General features: G+C 42.8%; 1 protein-coding gene and 1 pseudogene across 3 annotated transcripts in view; both read right to left on the minus strand.

Annotated features, from left to right (window-relative positions):
- Positions 1 to 26643, minus strand: part of RAB7A (RAB7A, member RAS oncogene family) — a 75001-nt gene that overhangs the window by 8670 nt on the left and 39688 nt on the right. For 2 of the 3 annotated variants that reach the window (XM_025885737.2, XM_073901731.1), the window contains 2 exons: positions 8870 to 8930; positions 6990 to 7116 (listed from right to left, as the gene is read on the minus strand). In XM_025885737.2, coding sequence (XP_025741522.1) covers positions 6990 to 7116; positions 8870 to 8922 — 180 coding nt within the window. In that variant the 5' untranslated portion in view covers positions 8923 to 8930. Of the gene's footprint in view, positions 1 to 6989; positions 7117 to 8869; positions 8931 to 24791; positions 24856 to 26643 lie in introns of those variants that run through there. The other variant, XM_073901732.1, reaches the window with a different exon arrangement.
- On the minus strand, positions 2065 to 3172 carry LOC112834266 (ATP synthase subunit s, mitochondrial pseudogene; annotated as a pseudogene).

Consider the following 26643-nt stretch of genomic DNA (forward strand, 5'->3'; position numbering starts at 1 on the left):
CCCCATCACTCCTCTCTGCCCAAGTGACACATCACAGCACTCTCTGACAGGAGCTCCCACCTTTACTGCTGCCCAACAAACTCAGTGAACAATTTCACTCTTGTTTTTTAAAAACATACTGCTGTCAAATTTCCACAATTTTAAGGACCTCAGGAATGAATGTTACCTTACAGAGCCTCTTCTGTATTTCCGATTGCTTGTTTAGGACAGAATCCCAAGAGGAGAATTATGTAAGAACTCTACGACTCTTTTTTTTTTTTTAAAAGATTTTATTTATTTGACAGAGAGAGACACAGCGAGAGAGGGAACACAAGCAGGGGAAGTGGGAGAGGGAGAAGCAGGCTTCCTGCTGAGCAGGGAGCTCGATGCGGGGCTCGATCCCAGGACTCTGGGATCATGACCTGAGCCAAAGGCAGATGCTTAACAGCTGAGCCACCCAGGCGCCCCTAAACTCTATGACTCCTGATGGAACCAAACGGGTACTTGGAAGTCAGATACACAGAAGGCAAAGTAAGGCATTAAGAAGCGAAGTTGAAAAACTGTGCAGCTGTTCTTTGCAACTTTAAAAAAATTAATTTATCTTCACACCTAGAAACGTAAAGTCCTACGACTGTGATCTTTTAAAATTTTTAATATTTTATAGCACACCCATATATCTATTTACCCATACTCTAATGTGACAAATATTAACACTGCCACAGTAATGTCAGTTTTTTTTTTTTTTAAAGAAACAGAGTTAACTCTTCCTCACAGCATTCCCTTTCCTTCCTCCTCAGATGTAAATGGGTCCTGAAGAGTTAACGGTCTACATAAATAGTATGATCCTGTACATCTTTTTGCAACTTGCTTTTTTTCTTTTCCAAAGGTTAACGGCTATATAGCATTCCACTACCTTAATATACACACTCTATTCCCTGGTCATCTCAGCAGCAAGGAGCATTCTTCCTACACTTCTCTTCCTATGCCCAGAGCTAAGTTTCTCTAGGCTCTCTTCCTAGACAGAGAATTGTGCATGCTCAACAATGGAGAGCAAAATGGTACTCTCTACTGAAAAGGGCTGCACTGATACACTCCCACCATCAACTTGCCAATATTCTACTCCCTATATTCCAGCCAAAGCTTGATTTTTGTCAGCCTTTTTTCCCCCCAAATCTGTACATTTATAGCAACATGCTTTATTAACTTTAAAGTAAAATGTAGGGCGCCTGGTGGCTCAGTTGGTTAAATGTCTGCCTTCAGCTCAGGTCATGACTCCGGGATTCTGGGATTGAACCCAGAGCCAGGCTCCCTGCTCAGTGGGGAGTCTGCTTCTCCCTCTCCTCCTCTCTGCGACCCCACCCCCGCTTGTGTTCTCTCTCTCAACTAAAATCTTTAAAAAAAGATTATCTGTGTTATACATATATGTGTTATACATTTAAATCACTTTAAAGAACCCTATCTACATCAAGAGATATCTACATAAAATGAGGAATATATTAGAATTAAAAGGTTATCTGGGTTTGCATTTTTCTTAAAATGTACATAATTCTCACTTCCAACTCAATTTTAGGATGTCATGTCTGAATATTTACTTTCTACATGAGGGACTCTTTGCTTTTAAAATGTTGTGATATGACCACCTTTTAGTTCTATTGATGATAAATATATCTAAATAATTTCAAATGAGGGGCGCCTGGGTGGCTCAGTCGTTAAACGGCTGCCTTCGGCTCAGGTCATGACCCCAGGGTCCTGGGATCGAGCCCCGCATCGGGCTCCCTGCTCAGCAGGAAGCCTGCTTCTCCCTCTCCCACTCCCCCTGCTTGTGTTCCCTCTCTCGCTGTGTCTCTCTCTGTCAAACAAATAAATAAAATCTTAAAAAAAAAAAAATTTCAAATGATACTTTATATTGAAATAGGACACTTCCCCCCCCCCCATATCCATGATTTACTTACTTTATAACCAGAAGTTTGTTCCTCCTAATCCCCTTCACCTATTTCTCCCGTTTCCCACCCCCACCCCTCTGGCCACGACCAGTTTGTTCTCTGTACCGATGAGTCTGTTTTTGTGTTGTTGTTTGTTCATTTGTTTTTTTAGATTCCACATATAAGAGAAACCATATGGTACTTGTCTCTGTCTGAATGATTTCACTGGGCATAATACTCTCTAGGCCCATCCATGTTGTTGCAAACAGCAAGATCTCACTCTTTTTTATGGTGAGTACCAGATCTTTATCCGTTCACCTGTAGATGCTTCCATTTGAATTAAGACACTTACTGAATGTTACTATTTTACTTCAAGTCTAATTTTAGTTCTAGAGAAGGTGGTTCTATCTCAAAGGCTTGGACAAGGTTTACTTTTTCTCTTAGTCCAGGAAGATCACTTAACAGCAAACACTTCAGTTTTCTTAAGTGATGCAGAGCAATGATGCCTCTGTCTGTGATACACCCACATGAAATTATTTCCAACATGCTTTTATGTAAATTTTTAAGTTTACAAAGTCTCTCCAAACAGTCAGGCTCAATATAATGACACTTGCATGACCTTGTTTTTCCAGCATGCTGTTAGCCCTCCATGTGACCAAATCCAATGCTCATGATTTAAGAGCAGTGGTATCCACTGCCTGAATTCTGTTTGTCTAGAGGGCCTGATGAGAGGTTATTATAGTCCTGCCAACTCTCCTGGCCCCGACAGCACACCACAGCCCCACAGCACAGTCACTTGGATGCCGCCAGTCAGGGCTGACATCCACTTTATTCAACCAGCCCCAGAAGTATCTGGAGTCACATGACTATGGGAGTTTCCTTAAGCCACCCAACTGCTGGGAAATTTTTCCAAAGAGCATCTTTTGATAGCATTGAGAGGGAGGGAGGGAGTAATCCCTGTGTCTACAGCAGTGTCACCCTGCCCCGTCACCTTTTTGAATTTGTAATTCCCTGAAATCAAGCCACTGGACATTAAAGGTTTCTTCTGATAGTTGCCTGTTGATGTCTTTTGCCCAGTTATCCACGGGGTTGTTGACTGCACACTATTATGCATTATCAACATTTTTTCTGGTCCGTGGTTTTTATTTGGGAATCTTGTTATTCAAATGTTTAATTTAATGTGGTCTACTATTGCTCTTTAATCTTTTATGATTTGTGCTTTCTCTATTTTAAACACCTAAGGTAAAACAATTTATTTTAATCTGTAAAGCTTTCGTTTTGTACTTTTTTCATTCAGGTCTTGAACCCTCTGGTTATTCCCCACCCAAAATAGAAAACCATGGGCCCACTCCATTTACTGCGTAACTCCCCCTTTCCCTACTCTTTTGGAAGCTGCCTCTCTACTCAGTGTCCAGCTAGGTGTGCCCTGCTTGAGTGCCCTCTGTTCCCTTGATCCGCATGTCTCTGACAATATCACACTGTTTAAATTATCATGGCTTCATAGTAAGCTACCTTTAAATTTTTCTCGCATACTTGATTCCAACTAATGTTTAATACTGACGGATTTCTAGCTTCTTCCTGAGCAATATAAGGTATCCACAGCAACCACTAATCTTCCCTAACAGATTAAATTACATAGGTCTAATCCTGGTTTTCTGTGATAGTTTGGAAGTTACATACTCTTACTATTAGGGTCATAATTCTAACAATAAATATATGCATACAATTAAAGTTTATCTCAGTTTATCTTCTTATCTCAGACCTTTCTAAGTGGAATCACTTTCCTTCTGCCTGAAGTACATCTTTTAGAATTTTCACCATGGAACCTAAGGATGTACGCTTTCATTCTTCCAGGATATTTTTAGCAGGGACAGAACACAGTGCTGAAGGTTTCTTTCAGAATATATTCCACCGCCTGTTGATTTCCACTGTTACTGTTGAGAGTCAACTGTCAGTATCACTCCTGTTCCTTTTTAAGGTCATCTTTTTCCTCCAGATGCTTTCGAGTTTGTCTTTTGTTTTTGCAATTTCAATATGGTATGTCGAGATTTCTTTTTTATTTATCCATCTTGGAATTTGGGCTTCCTGAATCTGTAGACTAGTGCCACATCAATCCTGGAAAATTCTCGACAAATACCATCTTTGAAGTCTGACCGATCTACTGAATCCTGTTTGTACCTCTCTTTCCTATCATTCTTCCTTTCAGTCCTCTTCTGGCATGTCCTATCTGCTGCTAAAAACATTCTTGGATTTCCACCTTTTAGTTATTATATTTCATTTTTAGAAATTCTATTAACCTAACCACCTGTTTAGTTCCTTCTCTCCAGATACATAAGAGTGCCTTATTTCTTTAAATATAAAAACCACTCTGAATGATCAGGGAGCTTTCCATTGGTTCCTGCCTTGTTTTCTTATTTGGATTATCTTATTGCACGCTGCTAAAAGCCCGTGAAAAATCTGAGGATTTCTCAAGATCTAGGATGATAATGCCTCTGTCCAGAGATCATGGTTTTCATTTACTTCTAGTCTTTCAAGCTGGCTGCAATAGCATGAGGGCCAGCCTTTTGTTTCAACCTTTCAGAACACGTTCTCTGCCCTGCTGTTTCCAGACTCCAGTGACCTGAGGTTCTCCAGCTGGTGTGCACTCCAGCAGTGCAGCCCTGCAGGGTCCCAGCTTAGTAGGGTACATGGGGCTCTACGATAATAGTCCCACACCCAGAAGGAGCTGGGTTCTGACTTTGGAATCAGCCCGCACTGCTGTGAAAGCCATAGCCTGGCTCTATAGCTGTTTCTCCTGGTACAGGAAGCAGCTTTCAGTCTGGCTGGTGCCCATGTAAAATCTGCAGGTAGTACTTTACGCCAGCAGCCTGAAGGCATTCCATTCCCTTCTGCCTCCTGTTGTCCCCGAGAACTCCTCTGTTAACCTTTGTAAGTAATCTTTCTTTTCTCTCTAGTTGCTCTTATAATTTTGCTTTTGGTCTTCTGCAATTTTGAGTCTTCTGGGTAATTTGCTCAGTTTTCAAAGCTTACTGTTTCCTTTAGCTGTGTTTAATCTGCAGGTTAACTGTTCATCTGGTTTATTACAATGACCACGTTTTCACTTCTTCAAGCTCTAAGTTCTCCATATCCTCATTTTTTTATAGTATCCTTTCTCATTATGGTTTCGATTCCTTTTTAAAAAATCTCCAGTCATTGTGAACATTTTTTGTGGTACATTATTTCCTCATGTGGCTATGAGCTCATCTTCTGTCCTGAGGTTGCAAGTCTTCCTATAGAATGGTCTTATCTCTGCTTGTGTCGGGAACGACAGGGATTTATGGGTTTACGTCAACATTCCTGTCCCATGTCGAGTATAAGCTCAGAACGCAGACATGAGCATAGTGGGATTGAGAGTCTCCAACAAGAAAGCAAAGAGGCAAAGCCTCAAGCCTACTTCATACATGAGCTTTGCCACTTCCTTGGGCTGAGAGTATTTGGTCCTGTTTTCACATCTTTCCAAGGTCCTGGGTGAGTGTGAGACTGAGTGAGTGAGTGAGTGAGTGAGTGAGTGTGAGTGTGTGTGTGTGTGTGTGTGTGTGTGTGTGTGTTTGTTTTCCCAAGGGGATTCTCAATTCTAGTTCCCCGATCTTTTGTAGTCACATCTCCTGCCCCTGGCGAGTGATGAAACTCTAGTCCTGGTTATAAACCTGCAAAGCACCATGGCAGAAGCCCCCGAGCTTATCACTAGCTTTTGGTTCCCTCTTCTTTCCTGTAACCTGGAAATTCCTTTTTCTCTCAAGCTTGGTTTATTAAAACTGTAGTCATATTTTGAACATCTCTATGTGTATGCTTGGGGGAGGTGGGAGGCGAAATCCATACTAACTCCATCCTGGATGTGTGAGTCAAGGAAGTGTCAGGAGTCCTTATCCTATGGGAGCATGTCACAGCTTGAGGTCCATGCGTGTAAAAACTTCTACCTGTAATACCTGGATCATTCAAACATTTCGGTGAGCCTGGTGTTTGCTAGGACTACAGTGGGATAAGAATTTTATTTGTCTCTAGAGGCCTAGTCTGCCAGGGACCTGGACCTCATTTAATACAGGAAGGAACAACTACTGTGGGGGTAGGAGTTTCAGAAGACAACATCTGGGCTAAAAGTTGGAGGCTTGGGGATGAAGACAAAGATAGGACAAAGGGGCTGGGATGGAAACAGAGAGGTGCAAGGACAGGTCTGGAAGAGCAGCACATGGTTCAGAAGGACTGGCAAAAGACAAAAAAGTGAAGAATAGTTTGTAGCCAGAAAGCAAAGGCTTTCAAAAGGTCCTATGAAGGAATGTGTATTTTAGCCTAATTGTTGCAAGGGAAAATCTTAAAAGATTAAGGTGATACACAAAAAAGCTAGGCTAGCTTAACAGAAACACAACTTTGGTGGCTATAGATAAGACAGATTAAAAGAAGCCAGAAAAATAGGGAAACTACATGAAAAGCTACTGTAAGAATCAAGGAGAAACCCAAAGACGTTTTGGCCTAAAATATTATGCAGGGATATTAAGAAAGGAATGAGTTAGATATTTTGGACACACAGCAAAACAGAGAGGCCTGTATGTTGTCAAATTCAACAAAAACAGTAACAAAAAAAACACCCCAAACCAAACCAACAACAAAAAAAAGGAACTCCAATTAAATTTGAGCTTTGGGGGCGCCTGGGTGGCTCAGTTGGTTAAGCCACTGCCTTTGGCTCAGGTCATGATCCTGGAGTCCCGGGATCGAGTCCCGCATCGGGCTCCCTGCTCGGCAGGGAGTCTGCTTCTCCCTCTGACCCTCTCCCCTCTCATGTGCTCTCTCTCTCTCATTCTTTCTCTCAAATAAATAAATAAAATCTTTAAAAAAAAAAATTGAGCTTTGGAAAAACAATGAAAAATTTCTAGTATGTCTCATGCAATATCTGGGTCATACTTGATGTCCTGTATTTTATCTGGCAATCCTCCTACCTGTGGCCAATTATCCCTGAATATTGTAGTGGGAAATGAAGAACAGGGAGGGAAAATGCCTAGGCATGAACAAAAGGGTTCAGCCCGCTTGACTGGCAAAGCGGAGACACGTGCTTACCTGCATTGTAACTAGTCTGTCATCCACCATCACCTCCTTTGTCAGAAAGTCTGCTCCTATTGTAGCTTTGTACTGATTACTGAATTTCTTGTTCACATACTGGTTCATGAGTGATGTCTTACCAACTCTGAAATTGGAGAAAAACCACAAGTATAGGTCAACTAGGAAGGGATGGAAAACAGATTCTGATCCTTGCAGCTCTGAAGATACCTGCCTATCTTAAAGGAGAACAAGGAACTGTAATCACAACAGAGAGCCGTGACAGCCAACTGCCCAATGTTACTCATTTGAGGTTGTATTTTCTCCTGGGATAAAAATACGGGGTACAGATATGGGACAGATGTTGAAAAGCTGCTTTTAAGTTTGTACAAGCAAGTCAGATGGTAGAACCTAGTATTATCTTTTTCCTTCCAGAAAGATGTAAGCAAATACTCTCCTTCTAAAAGGAGCTACAGCAATAAGATCACTCCACCATTCCAAAAATATCTCTGCTGTCTTGGGTGTCTCTCCATTTAGGGGTTGCTATTCAGTCTAAGAAAGTAATGGCACAGGAGGAAGTCAATGGCTGCGAGCAGACATACACACCAGTCAGCCACCTGCTGCTTCAAAGTTTAAAATCTGAAGTGGAGAAAGCATCAATATTCCACCAAATCAGAATCTACCTCAGAGTAAGCTCCTCCAGAGATGTTTTCCAATAAGAAAACTCAGCAAGAGACAATGTGTGGAAATTTTTTGGTGATGAGATTAGCTGGGGCAGGCTGATAATAATACAAAAGGCTTCTTCAAAGTCAACGGGAATGCCTTCCTTTCCCACTGAGAAACACACTCATTTTCATATGCAGAGGACCTGTTAGTACAGTTATGGCTTAAGGCAGTGTTCTCCAACCCAGGCCACCTGGGTTTTTCAGAGGAGAGGCCAGGAGATACTGTAATCAAATAAAGACTTGGTGATTCTTTCCAGGCAAGTTTGGGCCTAAAACAATACCTTTCAATCCTGACACTACACTAGAGTCACTAGGAATAAGGGAGGGAAAGGGAGGGACAGAGACAGAGAGACAGAGAGATGTGTGTATTTAAGTACTGCTAACTAGGCCCAACCCGCTGGTATGGAAAAATGCTAACTTTTAAAAGGCTCCTCAGGGGGCGCCCGGGTGGCTCAGTCGTTAGGCGTCTGCCTTTGGCTCAGATCATGATCCCAGTGTCCTGGGATGGAGCCCCGCATCAGGCTCCCTGCTCCGCAGGAAGCCTGCTTCTCCCTTTCCCACTCCCCTTGCTTGTCGTTCCTGTTCTCGCTATCTCTTTCAAATAAATAAAAATCTTTAAAAAAAAATATACATAGCTTCCAGCTGGTCTAAGGTTTCACAGGTCACTTCAGATGCTGAGTCTGAAAAGCCTCCCACAGAATCATAACAGCTACTAAAGAGCTGGTCACTTACTTAGTGGCAGATCTAGGATCAGAATCCAGGTCTCCAGTCCCAGGTTCTTTTGAATATAGACCTGAATCTGGCACAGTGGTGGGAGGATACCACACAGCACACCCCAAACCCACAATTGGTAGGCATGAGGTCAGTGGCAACAAATCTACATAAATAGAGCTCCCTTGTCTAACCAGATGGGAAAAAAGGGATTCCATGAAACTATTATTGAGTTTAAATAGCTGCCCCTTCCCCCAAATCATGCCAAAGATCAGGGAACGAAGGGTTACAGAACAACAGATCATTCAAATTTCTGCTGTGCCCGAAAGAGCAGGAGACCTAGGGCCCTACTGCCACTACTATTAGAGAAGGAACTGCCAAATGTCAGCATGGAGGGCACAGGCTTCAAGGAGGTCACGTTTAATCCAAGCCAACATGTTAGTTCAAATGGTGAGAACCACTTACCCAGAATCTCCCAGAATGATAACCTTCAGCAACACTTTCTTCCTAGAGGTCATCCTTCAAACTAAAAGGAAAAAGAAGAAAGCACTGTGAGTGTGACAGAAATACCAAGGCTAAGCACATCCCCCAGTGTAAACATCGAAACAGCCCCAGGAGCACTGAGTCTTGGGCCTTCCTGTTGGCTATTTCCCTGCCATCCAGGGGGACTGGACAGAGAGCAGTATCAGTCATTAGAACTCTGGACCCAAGCTGGGCAAAATAGTGAGTCAGGCTCATCCTGCCCCTCAGAGTAGTCTAAAAGAACGGATTCTCCCTCTTGGATGTTGGATCAGTGTCGATTAATGCTCCAGCTTCCTCAACAGCTCAGTCCTGCTTCATTCAAGTCTCTGCTCACATTGCACTTCCTCAGAGAGGTGATCATTTTATCTAAAGTAGCACACCCTCTCTCCATCTGCTCTATCCCTTTACACTGCCTTAGTTTTCTTCAGAGCACTTAACCACTACTTGGCATCTGAATCTATTACATTTGTCAGTCTTTTCCCTTTTCTTCTCTTAACCTCCACCAAGACAGTTTTATTCCCCACTACATCTCTAGTGCCAAGTAGAGAATTAGTATCAAATACTGGGGTAGTGTGAGAATACTTGACCTACAGCTCTTGGAATCACCCTTTTCTAGAAAGCCTTTCAGGCAGTCTTCCCTACCCCTGACCAGACAATATGTAAGATGCCTAATCTTTGCTCATCTCTATTCCAGAACTTGCTCCTATTTACTTTTCAAGACAGGGTTCCCGTTTTTATTATCCCTTAGTCTCCTGAACCTGACTCAGTGACTTTCAGAAAAGCAGGAGTCTTAAACTCTGGACCCCAAAGTTAGCAACTTATCTAAAACTGCTAGACGATCACTCCTCAGGCAGCTGGAATCCCCAGCATGAGGCCTGTGTTCTCCAGAACCAGGAATTCAAGACTGAATGTGAGAACCCTCGAAAATGACACCTACACCTGAGAGCCCTTAGCTCTGGTCCATTATCCTCAGGAGACTGTGAAACAGCAAGGGCAGGAGACTACAAGTAACAAGGCAAGGGTCAACATCTACCTCCTGCCTTCAGTGGAGCTGGGGGAAATAAGTGTTTACATATAAAAAAGGCAGGTATGGAAGCGGGTTCCGTAAAGCCTGTTCTTATTCTTCTACAGTTTGGGAGAACAAGGCAGTCAAAACTAGGTCTCAGAAAAGCTATTTTTTAGTTTCATTTTTATTTTTTTTAAAGATTTTTATTCATTTATGTGTCGGGGGGGGGGAGTGCACAAGCAGGGGGAGTGGCAGGCAGAGGGAGAAGCAGGCTTCCCGCTGAGCAGGGAACCCAATGCAGGGCTCGATTCCAGGACCCTGGACCATGACCTGAGCCAAAGGCAGACGCTTAACCAACCGAGCCACCCAGGTGTCCCTTAGTTTCATTTTTTTAAAAATTTTTTTAAAGATTTTATTTATTTATTTGAGGGAGAGAGAATGAGAGACAGAGAGCACAAGAGGGAAGAGGGTCTGAGGGAGAAGCAGACTCCCCGCTGAGCAAGGAGCCCAACGTGGGACTCAATCCCGGGACTCCGGGATCATGACCTGAGCCGAAGGCAGTCGCCCAACCGAGCCACCCAGGCGCCCCCCCTTAGTTTCATTTTTAACCACGTAGCTTCTAGAAGGCTGAGGCTGGCTACAGTGACTGTGACTTTATCCTTTAGTGCTTGCTTCTGTTACAGTCTTAACATCTAATATTCCTTTGAGTGAATTAAGTGTTTAAATAGCCATTCCTGCCTTTTACTTAATATATCAAAAATCTGGAGAAAGTAATGCTGTAAAGAACATTTTTGAACTTCAGTTTGTGGGATCATTTCTTTGGGACCCAGCAACAGCCATGGGGTGGTGGGGGTTAAGTGGGGTGGGCATGATCTTCTTAGATTCAGACTCACAGGACTATCACAGGCCATACCTGGCACCTGCCTACTGAGGAGGACTGGGGGCACAAGAACACAGCTCGCTGGCTGTTCTTTCAACAATCCACACAGCAGATGGCTCTGGTATAGGGAGACAGTGCGGGTTCAATCCCTGACTTAAAACCCTTATTGTTGAGGGGATCCAGTCATCTCTTTTAATAGCTCTGTTGGCTTCTTGTGAGGAACACATCCAGCACAAGAGCCACTGTACTCTGTGAAGCCCAAGCATGGGGCTCCATGGGGGTACTTCACAGCCTCTCCCTGTCCAGATGCAATGACCAAGCAGGAGACATTTTACCATGAGCTACAGTGCCCAGCAACAGAAGGTGACAATCTGCCTTTATGAGGTTCCCCAGAAACAAAGTTAACCAAAGGTCAAATTCTCACACAGGCAAAAGGGTTCTTCTGTTAACTTACAGATATTGTTTAGGAATGGGGTTACTGAATCAAAAGTATAAACATTTTCATGACATTCACTAATTCACTTTTTTGAAGGATTTTCCAAATTTATACTGCAACCATTGTTGCAGTGGTTAGCAGCAGTATAGGACTTAAGTAAGAAAATGACAATCTTACTGAAACAAAGGAAATCTGAATAAATGAAGAGATATCTCCAATAGGAAGACTTAATGCAGAGATGTAAATTCTCCTCTACTGAAACAATCCCAAGGATTTTTTTTGGAACTTGAAATAATTCTAATTTTATTCATCAAAATAAATTCACAAGAGTCCCTCCCATTCTTCCCCAAAAGAGTAATGACAAGAGGACAGAGGACTTGCCTTAACAGTCTTGGAAAGTATGTTATAAAAATACAGTATTAAAAGTATGGGGCAGGAATAGGACTAAACAGGAAAATAACCCAGAAATGAATAATTTGGACAAATATGCCATTATAAAATTCAGTAACAAAAGGATGAAAAAAAAAATTCACTAAGTGAAGGCAGCCAGAAAAATTCTGAGAATTAAGATCCTTACACTCCATGCTCCAAAACAGATTCCCAAAGGAGTAAAGATTTAAATGTAAAAATGAAGTTGAAAGAATACAATATTAGGTTTTTCCTGGATTGCAGAATTACAAATAGTTTTGTTTTCTTTATACTATCTTATTGTGACCTTTGGAGGAACATATTACCTTAAACTGAAAAAGCTATTTCCATTTTGGAGAAAAACGTTAATCTGCTAATTTTTCAAATAAGTTTTCTCATTACAAAAATAGTCCTTATTCATCATGAAAGATGAACTACACATGAATGAGGATTTTCATCCTCACTTAGGGCCTGTCGAACACTCAAGGGTTGTTGCAAATGATACTCAACAGTGGATCTGAAGAAACCCAACAAGTGGTTTCACTGGGATGTTGACGGCTTTAAGCTGGCAAAGTTTAGAGCCCTGTTTTTGTACTTACTGTTCTCCAGGATCAAGAACGGGGGACACTTGTTTCTAGAAAAGAGCTAAGAAAAAAACAAAACAAAACAAAACTTGAGCACAACTTTTGCTACAAGAAGCCGACCAAGCTGCAATGTCTTTAAAATCTCCACTCGCAGTTTCTTCTGTTACTGATTTCCATCATCACCCGAAGACTGAAATTACTGAATTTCTGGATTTCTGAAGACTGAAATTACTTTTTGAAATCCTACAAACTAAGGGGATGCCTGGCTGGCTCAGGTGGTAGTGCAAGCAACTCAATCTCAGGGTTGTGAGTTCTAGCCCCAGGCTGGGTGTAAAGTTTACTTAAAAAAAAAAAAAATAGATAGATAGATAGATAGATAGATAGATAAATAAATATCTTGCAAACTAGAAACTTCTAACTGGAGAACAGTTTCTAATGCAGAGACCACTCCTTTTACAGGAGAAACTGAAGCAAGCAAAGAGGAAGAAAAGAGTTGTACAAGGTCCCTAGCCACTGTGTTCCTTGGAAATGAATATTTTGGATAACATCTATTAATCCATTTACATATATCTTCTAAAACCTTTTTAGAATAAGGTGTATTCAGAACACATTTCCTTCCTTCTGCTTTCAAACCAAACCTCATTTGTGTGCTCTGGAACGATTTCCTAGGAAGAACAAGCAATACTAACTATTCCATATGCTGAATCAATTCTTTCCCTCAAGTATAATTTTTTCTCACGTAACAAATCAAAAGCTAGAATTTTCCTCTTAGCCTGGAGTTATCATCTTCTTCATCTCTGAAGCAGAGAAACAAACTGGCCATAAAGGCAGACACAACAAAGAAACCCCATGTAGGTAAAAAGGTCAGGAAAATAATATCCAAGGGTCTGGGCTGGGCACGGCCAATGAGGTCAGAAAGGGCCCAATAGAGAATAGTCAGGGGGAGGGCAGTGAGAACAGAGAACTGGTATGGGAAAAACTAGAGGAGCAGGGAAGGGGTAGAAGTTGGTGGTCAGCGGGCCATTGCAAAGTCTGGCCAAGCAACTTTGTGTGGTGATCGCAAACTCAAGATGACTGTGCTCAAGTAGAGGCGAGACTAGGGAGTTGCAGTATCAAGGAGTTGAAAGCAAAGCGTTTGCAAAGCCATCAAGACAACTATAAAACACAGGGAATGAAGGTGAACCAGGTGTTGTATCATGTCCAAGATCACACAGCAATTGAGTGGCAGAGCTGGAATTGTCAGAAGTGTCAGCCCAGGCCCCAATACTCGACCATCGTGCCACTCTGTAATATCAGCTCTCACCGTAAAGAGGATACTGGTTCACCAGGGCTGGGGATCAGTCCTCAATTAGGCATTCTGAAAAGTTCCCTCTGGCAACTGAGGCACACACACCAGGTTTGGAAAATACTGACTTGAGGTCCATAACTGTTCTGACTTACATGTGTGTCTGATACAGTGATGGCACGAATGTTAGAGGTGCAAGGCAAGGGCAGTTAAACCAACTGGTTTTCTAGAGTCCATTAACACTTTTATTTGCTTGGTGTTGCCAAGTTGCCTACTCTCTAACAGCTAGATCCTAATCAAACAAGTGACTTTTCTGCTGTCTCTCCCCCACCCTCCAATTAAAGTACTGAATTATAGAAAATTTAGAAAGGTACGCACAAGAATGAAGCAAAGACAGAAAGGCACCCACAATTCCAACTCTTAGAAACAATCACTATTAGCACCAGGGTTTAGGTCTTTCTAGTCTTCCTTCAAATGGCTGAGATTATACTGTTGCATCCTGTTTTGTTATGACATTAAGGTTGCATGATACTGCAGCATATGGATAATCCCACTATTATTAAGCATGCAATTATTTTTATTTATTTAAAAGATTTTATTTATTTTTTTGATAGAGACAGTGAGAAAGGGAACACAGGCAGGGGTATGGGAGAGGGAGAAGCAGGCTTCCCGCTGAGCAGGAAGCCCGATGCGGGGCTCGATCCCAGGACTCTGGGATCACAACCTGAGCCGAAGGCAGACGCTTAATGACTGAGCCACCCAGGTGCCCCGTGATTATTTTATTATTTATTTATTTTTAAGATTTTATTTACTTATTTGACAGAGAGAGACACAGTAAGAGAGGGAACACAAGCAGGGGGAGTGGGAGAGGGAGAAGCAGGCTTCCCGCGGAGCAGGGAGCCTGATGCAGGGCTTGATCCCAGGACCCTGGGATCACGACCTGAGCTGAAGGCAGACGCTTAACGACTGAGCCACCCAAGCGCCCCTATTTTAAATTATGTATGTAATCTGATCAGACACACAAATGGGTTATCACTCATTAAAATAGTATGAATATTTTAAAGGCCCTTGAAATATACTGACAAAATCATTTTCCAGAACAGTTTTATTAACACCCACACCATCAGTGAACTCGTATTTCCATTTCGCCATACCCCTGCCATCATTAGCACAAATCATTGTTAATCATATAGCTAGAAAAGAGGGTCAACTGGTTCCATCTGCATCTCTTAGGTCAGCAGAGGTCAAAACATTTCAACCAGGTATCTCTCAGAAGTTGTCTGATGGTCTCTGCCTATTTTACCTACTATAATGTGATTTACTGCATACATAGTCTAAATAAAGTATTGAGAAGGAAGTATCATGGGGACAGAAGTTTAGGCTTCTGAGTAGATTTGAAAGTACCATTCTAAACTACAACCAGCTTGAAATTTCTCCATCCCATTTTCTTCCAAGACTCTGTACCTGACCACTAAAGAAGACCCAGCAGGCGCACCTGGGTGGCTCAGTTGGTTAAGCATCTGCGTTCTACTCAGGTCATGATCCCAGTGTCCTGGGATTGAGCCCCCACGTCCCCCGCGTCTGGCTCCCTGTTGAGCGGAGAGGCCTGCTTCTCCCCTCTCCCTCTGCCCCTCCCCTAGCTTGCACGCACAAGCGCTCTCTCTCAAATTAAATCTCAAAAGAAGAAGATGATGACGATGATGACCCAGCAGTCATTTTGTCCTCAAAACCAATGAATTCAAAGCTCAGAGTGAGGTAGGCAAGCAACATGTGCTGATAAGGTTCTGGAGAAGGTCACAGGGGAGGCACCGGGAAGGCATATACTACCACTGTGCTGGTCACCAAGCTGAACAGTAACGTCCACTGTAGGTAGATTCTTTTGAACTTTCCAAACTGAGGAATCTGATTAGGACCTAACGAGTGAAAGAGCAGAGCCTATGAAAGAGCAAGAAATAAAGACCACTTCCTGAGCACGCTCTGTGCCAGGCTCTACACTACAGGTCATGCATTTTTTTTTTTAAAGATTTTATTTATTTGACAGAGAAAGACACAGTGAGAGAGGGAACACAAGCAGGGGGAGTGAGAGAGGGATAAACAGGCTTCCCGCTGAGCAGGAAGCCCGATGTGGGGCTCGATCCCAGGACCCTGGGATCATGACCTGAGTGGAAGGCAGATGCTTAACGACTGAGCCACCCAGGCACCCCTACAGGTCATGCATTTAATCCTCACAATGAGCCCATAAGGTCAAATTCTCATTTAACAGACAAGGCAACAGAAGTTTGTAGGTGGTCACTGAATTTGTAAAAATATTCAGATGTGAGATGGGAGCCCAGGACCAATTACAAAGCGCTTCATATTGGGTTGATCAACAAGATCAAAAAGGCTTGTCATGCTTCAAAATAATCCACAGGGTGAGATGGAGTGCACAGCCAAAACAAGACGGGCTGGTAACAGGCTGAGTGATGGGTGCAGGGGGGTGCACAGCACTGTTCACACTTTTTTTTTTAAGATTTTATTTATCTGACAGAAAGAATGAGAGAGAGTGGCGGGGGGCGGAGAGAGAGAAGGAGAAAGCAGACTCCCCACTGAGCACATGGGACTAGATCCCAGGACTCTGAGATCATGACCTGAGCTAAAGGCAGGTGCTTAACGACTGAACCACCCAGTCACCCTGTTTGCACTACTTTTGCATTATTTGAGATTTTCCATAATATAAAATTATAAATGCAATGCACACTTTTAACAAATTAGGAAAAATCAAGAATGTAATAAATTTATTTTCACTAATAAAAATACTGTGACAAACTTTTATGACAAATGTGTCCCAGATTCAGGCTTGATAATCATCTCTGGTTATCTGTGATAATCAGCCTCTGGTTTGAGGGCAAGCATACTGTTAGTCTTGCCACAATAGAAATCTTAGGTTAGAAACATCTGGCACATTGGCAACGACGTGGATGGAACCAGAGGGTATTATGCTAAGCGAAATAAGTCAATCAGAGAAAGACAATTATCATATGATCTCACTGATATGTGGAATTTGAGAAACAAGGCAGGGGCGCCTGGGTGGCTCAGTTGTTAAGCGTCTGTCGGCTCAGGTCATGATCTCAGAGTCCTGGGATCAAGTCCCACATCGGGCTCCCTGCTTGGTGGGAAGCCTGCTTCTCCCTCTCCCACTCCCGCTGCTTGTGTTCCTGCTCTCGCTGTCTCTGTCTCTGTCAAATAAATAAATAAAATCTTTTAAAAAAAAAAAATATATATATATATAACCTTCCCTTCTTAAAAACAATGGAGCAGCGACCCACCCACAGAGGTGTCTTTAAAAAAAAGAGAGAGAGAGAGAAACAAGGCAGAGGATCATAGGGGAAGGGAGGGAAAAATGAAACAAGACGAAACCAGAGAGGGACACAAACCATGAGACTCTTAATCTCAGGAAACAAACTGAGTGTTGCTGGAGTGGTGGGGGGTTGGAGGGATGGGGTTGCTGGTGATGGACATTGGGGAGGGTATGTGCCATGGTGAGCGCTGTGAATTGTGTAAGACTGATGACTCACAGACCTGTACCCCTGAAACAAGTAATACATTATATGTTAATAAAAAGAAAAGAAATATCTGGCACATACCTTCTTTTAAAAAGGAAGCCTAAATAAAAAACTATGTTATGACTTTGATACTTTTTTTTTAAAGATTTTATTTATTTATTTGAGAGAGGGAGAGAGAATGAACAGGGGAAAGGACAGAGGGAGAAGAAGACTCCCTGTTGAGCAGGGAGCTTCTCGAGGCGCTAGCTCCCAGGACCCTGAAATCATGACCTGAGGTGAAGGCAGCCACTTAACCGACTGAGCCAGCCAGGCACCCCAAAAGTAACTTCTTTTAAGATCAGTTTGAGAGAGAGAGAAAGGGAGGGGAATAGTATAAATTTGGATTCCCACAACAAAGCTGTTTAAGATGGATAGAGAAAAGTTTGAACAAAAGAATTTTTTCTTTTTTTAAGTAAACTCTACCCTGGAACTCACAATCCCAAGATCAAGACTCCCATGCTCTGCTGTCTGAGCCAGCCAGGCACCCCAAGGGCAAAATTTTCAACAAACAGTATCACCCAGCCAATTCCAATCCCAATGGCTAAAAGGCACTACACAAGGGTTCTAGAGTAGCCATAAAAGGTCAATAAATGTAAATATAAAAACAATCCTTAACAGCACCTCTAAGTCAGGAAGTGGAAGGAAGTTCTGCTGATTGCAGAAGGTGGTTTGCTTGATGGGCACAGGAACCACAGATAACAAGTGAAGGAAGACTAGCTACACAAAGGCTTAAGATCAAATGTTAGCAAGTGCATCTCTCGAAAACTCACTATGTGCTTGTCTTCAGGCTAAGCATCTTATCTGTATCATCTCATTTGGACAAGTATAAAGATTAAGATAACTTAGTGTTACTTATGGGACAGTTTAAGGGTGTTGAGTGTGTCCTCTGGGGATGGGAGTTGAAGTGTGACTACTGTAACAATCCCAGGGTTATTAGCAAATCCAGGAAATACTCTACTTTTAAAAAAAAAAGAGGAAAAAGGACAGGGGCAAACAGATTGCCTGAGTTAAAAATAAAAATGGCTTCAAAATTCTAGGCCCAGAAGAAAGGCAAGAAATAATATCTCGAATGATGTTTTCGAAAGCTCCCAAACTAAAACAAGCCATAATTTCAAATGGTAGCAAAAATGTCCCTCCAATAAGGAAATGAGAAAGATGGAAACTGGAGTTGTTTGGAAAACCCCATGATCAGACGGTGCCCGAACAAGGTGCAGGTACAGGAAATTGAACGGGAGAAGAATGTAGGCCACGGCCACACACTTCCCGGAGGGGATGCAAGGCTCCAGAGAGGAGGAGGCTCCTCCTGGGCAGGGGGTAGGAGTGGGAAGACTGCAAGTCTGGGAAGGAAGAGGGAAAGGGATGAGTGGGGGCCTCTGACCAAAGCCCTTTCTGTGGAATCATGAAGTCACTTTGGGGAAGCTCAGGATAGTGCTGGTGTTCTAGAAACTCAGACAACAGGATCAGGTTGGAAAGAAGACTTTGGCAACCGGTCAGTATGGACAATCACTATCTCCAAATGCACAACAGGCATTTAGGCAAGTAAGCCACCTTTTTACTTTTAACTAGCCTTTCTTGTTTTTATTGAATAAAGTCACTTGCCTGGTCTGGAGCACCTTCCCTGCCCTTCAATTGGCTAAGTTCTAATACCCTTCACTCAACACAAATATATTTCAGAATAATCCTAAAACCTTAAATCTAGGTTCTCTACTTCTAGGGCACCAGAGTTGTAGTGAGTTTTTTCTTTCCCTTTCAGGTCAAATGCTGCCTTCAGCAGGAAGCCTCCTCTAGCCTCCCCAGGGCCCAAGACAGACTTCAGCCTTCCTTCCACCAGTTTCCATTACATCCACCCAGTAAAAGAAGAGATACTGTGGGTAGGACTAAGCTGTGACCAACCCAGAGTGGAATCTGCCCAAAGAGGAAGCCCACACCTGGGACACAGATGGCTGGGCACAGTGGGCAGGGCCTGTGGAATTTCTTCCCGTGTTGAAGCAGTTTGTACTCTGGAAAGTTCAAGAGCCACTGGTTTAACAGAGTCAAGGATCTGGTCAGGAACATGTATTTTCAAGTCTAGGAATAATACAAGCTCAGTTGAATTTTATATTCCTCTTTCCTCCTAAATAGAGGGCGTGGAGTAATCTTGCAGTCAAATCTTTTTTTAAAGTTTTTAAGTAAAGGGACGCCTGGGTGGCTCAGTCGGTTAAGCATCTGCCTCTGGCCAGGGTCATGATCCTGGGGTCCTGGGATCAAGTACATCGGGCCCCTTGCTGGGCAGGGAGCCTGCTTCTCCCTCTGCCTGCCACTCTCCCTGCTTGTGCTCTCTCTGACAAATAAATAAAATCTTTAAAATAAAAAATTTAAGTAAAATCTACCAACGTGGGGCTTGAATTCACAACCCCAAGATCAAGAGTCACGTGCTCTACCGACTGAGCCAGCCAGGCGCCCTTATTTTTTAAAGATACACTGTATTTAGCCATATCTCAAATTTCACTGCTGAGGAATGCTTGTTTGTGCTAGGATTTTATGATTTCAGTCTAGATGCCTGTGCTAAAATGAGAATGTCAGCATTTACCGGACACATAGGGCAGTACAAAGAATAATAATAGATGGCTGGCCTTGCCTTCTAGAGGTTTGCTGTCTGGTAGGCAAGAAGACATAATCATTCCACAGGGCAGTATAAATAACAGTACTTTAAGGGAGAGAACGCTATCAGCAGAAATACTGGAACATTTTCAAAAGCAAGACTGAAGAGCTGTACACGCAATGCCTAAGAAGGAGCATCCAATGTGTCAAAACTAATTGGTCAGGGTGTTTTACTTGTTTTCCATCTCTTACAAGCTTCAGAGAAGTTCTCAGGAAGCCCAGTGGGAAATGTTAAAGGCCTGAAATGAGAAAGAGCAAGACTTTGAAGGGACACGTCTGAGGAGCAGTTGGACCACCAGAGGGATCAAAAAAAGTTGTCTGGGGCCAAGACAGCTGGGATGTCCACAGGGCACGAGAGCATGAATCCACCAAGGCTAGAGATGGCACACAAAAGCTAAAGCCCAGCCTGCCATGGGTACCCTAGACCATTCGAGGCAGCTATCTAGTCTAGCCTTGTATTTCTCCAGAACATGCATCACTTCTACTCCCATATGCCCAGTACCTCGAGTGTGCTTGCCACTCCTCCCCCAGGGTCCCACCCCCTTCATGTACCAGAAGCCTGCTTATCTGGGAGCAGGCTACGTCTAAGCAGTCTGGAGAGCCTGTCTTCCTGCACACCACTCCCCAAACTCCACAGCATCTGGGTCCCAGGGCCCCCTTTCATCCTACTGAATCGTGACTTCCTGCATATTTGCCTGCCACCCAAATGGGGACAGAGGAAGAGGAAAGTTCTCCTCGAAGGCAGTCTCTCCTTCATCCCTGAATCCCCGATTCCAACAGTGTGTGCCCCAAAGGAGGGCTTGGTATACAACTCCTGCTTGGACAAAGCACATATTCTGGATAGTAGCTACTAAGCACAGGTGGCTATTTAAATCAAAACTAAATGAGGTCAAATACAGTTCCTCAGCCACACTAGCCACATTTTAAGTGCTTGACAGCCACCTGTGGCTGGCACCTATCATACTGGAGAGTGCGGATATAGAACATTTCCATTATTACAGAAAGTTTTATTGTATGGTGCTGGTCTAAACAATTCTGGAGCATTTCACTAGGAGTAATACACAGTCCTCAAACATCTCAAATCTCAATTTATGGCCACTCCTTGTTTCATCCCCAGCTTATCTTTTTTTTTTTTTTTGAAGATTTTATTTATTTGACAGAGAAAGACACAGCGAGAGAGGGAACACAAGCAGAGGGAGAAGCAGGCCTCCTGCTGAGCAGGGAGACTAATGCGGGGCTCACCTGAGCTGAAGGCAGATGCTCAACAACTGAGCCACCCAGGCACCCACCCCCTTTTTTAAAAGATTTTATTTACTTATTTGACAGAGAGAGTGAGAGCAGGAACACAAGCAGGGGGAGTGGGAGAGGGAGAAGCAGGCTTCCCACAGAGCAGGGAGCCCAATGTGGGACGCGATCCCAGGACCCTGAGATCACGACCTGAGATGAAGGCAGACACTTAACCGACTAAGCCACCCAGGCACCCCTGTCTTCTCTCATTCTTGACAACACAATAAAAATACTGGTTCTTCAACACCAAACTTTAGATACTACTTAATGTCTGAATTTTTCATTGGAATACGACAGGAGGATAATGCTGCATCATAACCACTTCAAAGTATCTGTAGCCATTTGTCCTAGCAGACCAGGGGTGCGCAAATACTATACTAGGTTCTCTGCAACCCATTAAGGTGGAAGTTCAGTTAATGGTTTCACATTCACTGGCTTACAGGAAAAGAAATGAGTACAGGAGCAAAGGAATGTTCAAATCAAAGCATGTGATACTGTCAATAACATAAAGAACACTAAAAAGACCAGAAACTGATGGCACTGATCAACTGAAACAGCTCTTATAGATTCCTTGCCTGAATAAGGTGAAATTATGAAACATCAATCAAATCTTAAAATCCTTCTCTGAGAAGGTGGTAAACTTTGCCAGTGACAGTTTATTTTTTTATTTTTAGTTTTTAAGGATTTTATTTATTTATTTGACGGAGAGAGAGAGAGAGAGAGAGAGAGAGAGAGAGAGAGAGACAGGAAGAGAGGGAACACAAGCAGGGGGAGTGGGAGAGGGAGAAGCAGGCTTTCTGGCCAAGCAGGGAGCCCGATGTAGGGCTCGATTCCAGGACCCTGGGATCATGACCTGAGCCAAAGACAGACACTTAACTGACTGAGCCACCCAGGTGCCCCTGTCAGTGACGGTTTAGATAGTTTCATCAGATCGGAGAAGGTCCTATTAGGAACCCTCGTATACAATTTTGTGAGGCAGTCACACGTATTTTACTCAAATACTTTTATAGAAACCATGGTGAACTGAGGTGTTTCATATGGCTAGATTTATATTCCAAACCAATTTCTTCCTAGCCCCTTCCTGAAACAAGATGTCAAAGTAAAAGAAATCTAGTCTGATAAATGATAAACTGTCTCTACACTGGAACTTTTAAAAAATTAATTTATTATTTCAGAGAGAGAGAGAGAACATGAATGGGAGGGGTAGAGGGAGAGAGAGAATCCCAGGCAGACTCTGTGCTCAGTGCAGAGCCTGACTCAGGGCTCGATCTCATGACCCTGAACTCACAAACTGAGCTGAAACCAAGAATCGGATGCTTAACCAACTGCGCCACCCAGATGCCCCCACATTGTAATTTTTTAAAGCTCTAAAATAAGTATAACAAATAATGTAAATGTAATATCATACCTGTTTAGGTTAGATGCCCAAAAGTTAACTCCCACCATTCACAGGACATACAACCCGGAGGTCCCAAATAGGGAAGCCTAGGCAACATTGTACGGTACTGCCACTAAGAAAGAAGGAAAGAAGTCAGAGAGGCAGGGTGAGTCACATCAGATGGAAAGCAAATGTGTCCTTTTCCCTCCTAGTAGAGGAAGGGTGGAGACTAATGGCAGACAGATTCCACCAGAACTGACCAAGACAAACACTGTTCAAATGAGGGCGAGGTGAGGAGCCTCACTAAAGCCAGGCAGTCTACCAGTCCCCATCTTAACACAAGCTGTGGCCAGAAATCATGGCACACTACACATGTCAAGGCTGCATTAGTACCTTCTCTCTAGCATTTCCTGCTTTTCTCCAATGGACACACCCCAATCAGGGCTCTCCCTGCATGGCAGCCCACTCCTCACACATTTAACTGAAGGGTATAAGGACTCTCAATGGCTGCTGGGTCTTCAGGATACCCAAAAGCCCTTTAGTTCCAAAGGTGTTTCAGTTTCTCTGAAAGGGTAAACTTCAATTTCAACTTTTGCATCACCACACACCAATCCCACCTCTCCAAAGAATAAGATCTGTTAAAACAAAACAAAACAAAAAAAACAACAGGCACAAAATGAAGTCGCTTATGCTAAGCCCAGCACCACCAAATTGAAACTTAATTACAGTTCTGGCCTCTCCCAGAAATGGAATCTTAAACCAGTCAGTCAGGAATTACCTGCTCAACACTGGTGAGGTAATCTGCCTGACAGACCCCTGCCAAACCCCACAGGAAAGTGATCTTCTCATAACCAATCTACTTATAACTAGTATAACTTCCCTGTCCCACTCTCGTCTACCTATAAAAGTCTTTTCATTTTGTACAGCTCCTTGGAGTTCCCTTCTCTGCTAGATGGGATGTTGCCTTATTCATGACTACTTAAACAAAGCCAATAAGATCTTTAAAATTTATTCAGTTGAATTTTCTTTTTAACAGATCAAAGGAATAAAAAACTGTGGCTATATAGCATTTCTCTCTCTCTCTGATATTAGGAGGAGGGAGGGGAAGATACCTCTAGGGGAAATACAAGTTAGAGCAACATACTCTTACCCAACATTTACGGTTTTACAGACTTCTAAACCCTTGATTCTTTCTTCAAGTCAGATACTAAGAATGCAGGAGTACTCCAAGTCTCACAACTTGTCTGAAGGGCTGAAGCTCAGTGGCTACCATCCTCAGAACAGATACTCAAAATAGAAAATGGTTTTTAAGTACATCAGCCTTAAGGTGCACCCGGGTGGCTCAGTTGGTTAAGCGTCTGCCTCGGGCTCAGCTCATGACTCCAAGGTCATGGACTCCCTGCTAAGTAGGTCATTGGACTCCCTGCTAAGTAGGGAGTCGGCTTCTGCCTCTGCCTCTGCCCCTCCCTCGAGCTCTAATAAATAAATAAAATATTTAAAAAATTAAAAAACATCGTACTTCATATCATGTCTCCAAAACACATGAACAGATTACATTAACCCTGATACGTAATCACTGGGACTTAGAAAGTCTCACTGCCTAAACCATTTTTAAACAAGTATTTAAAAACTTGAATATGAAAGAAAAGAAAGTAGAGAAGAGTATTATAGATTCTCATATTCTGTAGGCAAACTTGAAATTAAAAGCAGCATGGGATGTCTCCAGTGGGAAACTATACATTATTTAGACTTTACATTATTTACATAATACTATACATTATTTAGACAAAAGGAAGAGCACTTCCTTTTGTGTCGACTCTAGCCTTCCACTGCCTGTGACCCAACTGTAAGTTGTAGAGAAGAACCCCTGTGGATACACAAATGAATTCTGCTGGAGAATTCTCTTCCCCTGTGGAAGAGCCAGTTTTGTGTTCATGTGCATGTTCCTTTCAACTTTACTGACCTACATTTAACATCTGTTCTTTGTATTCTTTGGTTGTAACATTTTCCCCGTTTTCTTCAATTAATTAAACAAAACCTTTGACGTGTTCATTTCATATTCAGATGACAGTCATGATCTTACCTTTTCTTGAAAAGGATCACAGATTTAACAGCTAACATTTCTAACAAAGTTTTAAGTATGTTTGGTTTATCTTCAGAAGGAGAGAATACGAGGAGTGATGAGATTCCTAATAATCCAAAGCAGGTCATACAAAGGTTGGTCGGAATGCTATGGCTTCAGGAGTGTGCTCAATACTCTTCCCCAAAAGCAGCTCAGATCTGCTCCTTATTCAGATGCAACACAAACTCTGGGATAATAGACCAACCAAGGGCTTTGGGACCCGAGAGCTCTGGTTCAAAACAGGGCTTTGAAACTTACTTGGGCAAGTTGAGGTAAATAATCTGTCCTCCTTGGGCCTTTTATAGTGAATTCTATAACATCTGTGGATAGTTTTATCTTTCTGTGCTTCTGTGAAGAATAAGAATGAAGATGTAAAGGAACCAGAGACACCGATGCCTGATACATTACCATTAAGTGGTGTTAAGCTCAGTATCTCCCCCGCTCTGGAATTTCTGGAGCTACTACTGGCTCCTGGTAAAACAACATTCTCCAATTCAGTCCTTCAACCAGTGCAATTACAGAACATATTTTAGTCTTAACTCTTATTGTTGAGATGAGCCCCATGACTGAGGAAATTTTCCAAATACAGAACTTAAAATTAAAACATATCCCTTCTTGGGGCGCCTGGGTGGCTCAGTTGGTTGAACCTCCAACTTGTGATTTTGGCTCAGGTCATGGGTCTCAGGGCCATGGAATTGAGTCCAACATCCAACATCCGGGCTCCGGGCTCCAGGCTCAGCAGGGAGTCTGCTTGAGATTCCCTCTCCCTCCGCCCCTCCCCCCTCCAGCACACATGCTCTCTCTCTCTCAAGTAAATAAATAAATCTTTTTTTAAAATTTTATGTTTATTTATTTGAAAGAGGGAGAAAACGAGAGCAGGAACACAAGCAGGGGGAGTGAGAGAGGGAGAAGCAGGCTTCCCGCTGAGTAGGGAGCCCTATGTGGGGCTCGATCCCAGGACCCTGGGATCATGACCTGAGCCGAAGGCAGACGCTTAAGACTGCGCCACCCGGGCGCCCTCAAATAAATAAATAAATCTTAACAAAAATATATCCTTTCTTAACATTTAAGGATAAGAAAAACAGCAGCAAGAGTCCAATCAAGAAAGGCGCATCTACAATAAGCAAACACAGCCCTTAGGGATAACGATACGCCTCAGCCAGGACACCTATGCCAAAGTACAATCTACAACAATGGAGCCTAAACAAACTAATGGCCAATAAGAATAGAATAAGTGTTCAACCAAATTTAGGTCTCCTTAGGAATTTAGGAAGTAAGAAAGGAAACATGGTTAAAAAGGGAAGGAAGAAAAACTCAGGCAAAAAGACCTGAAAACTGGGAACATCTACGTGACAGGAGCAGGAACACGAGAGGCTTAAAAAAAAGCGTATGTAGGAGCAATTGGTCAAAAGCTTCCTCATCTCAAGCAAAATAGGATTCCTTCTCTAGCAAAGCAAGGCATGGACCAGAGGGAATAGAGAGCAATCCTTATACCTTCAGGGTTCTAAATGGGCTCTGCAACTACACCTTTTACAAAGGGAGTCCAGCCACACCCAAAGATGGAAAACTCCACAGGGAGAAAAGCCCAGGCTCAGGAAACTCTTCAAAACCACAAAGTTCTTAAATATTTCATGGAAAAGAGGAGTAGTGTAATATTTGCTTTATTTATGTAAAAAAATAGAGTCATTTGTGTACTTGGATTTTTTAGGAAGAGAAAGGGGATTTGCCTTCAAAATTTTACTTTTCTTCAGTTAACGTTGATTCTTTTTCTTTAGGCATTCATTTGACAGCAGAAAGAGCTAGGTTAGAAAACGGGGGAGACAGATGCGGATGAGGAACCCTGTATCATTTTAGAGCTGGCTAAGTACAGGCATGCTCACATAATGGATGGGTGACTGAGCAACTGACTACTTTGATAACTGGCTTATTTATTACTCCTACAATTTCTGACTCCCCAGCGTATCTGGTGAGGGACACAGATGATAAATGTAAATGCCCCCTGGGCACCTAACTGAGACCCTTCGCTTAGTTTAAAATCTAGTCCTATTTCAAGATTGTCAGAAATGTGGGCTAGGCAGATTTCCTAGGTATCACACCAAAAGCACAATGT

The sequence above is a fragment of the Callorhinus ursinus genome, unplaced genomic scaffold (assembly GCF_003265705.2).
Source record: "Callorhinus ursinus isolate GAN/ISIS: 27379988/994484 unplaced genomic scaffold, GSC_fseal_2.0 scaffold15, whole genome shotgun sequence".
NCBI classification, from domain to species: domain Eukaryota; kingdom Metazoa; phylum Chordata; class Mammalia; order Carnivora; family Otariidae; genus Callorhinus; species Callorhinus ursinus.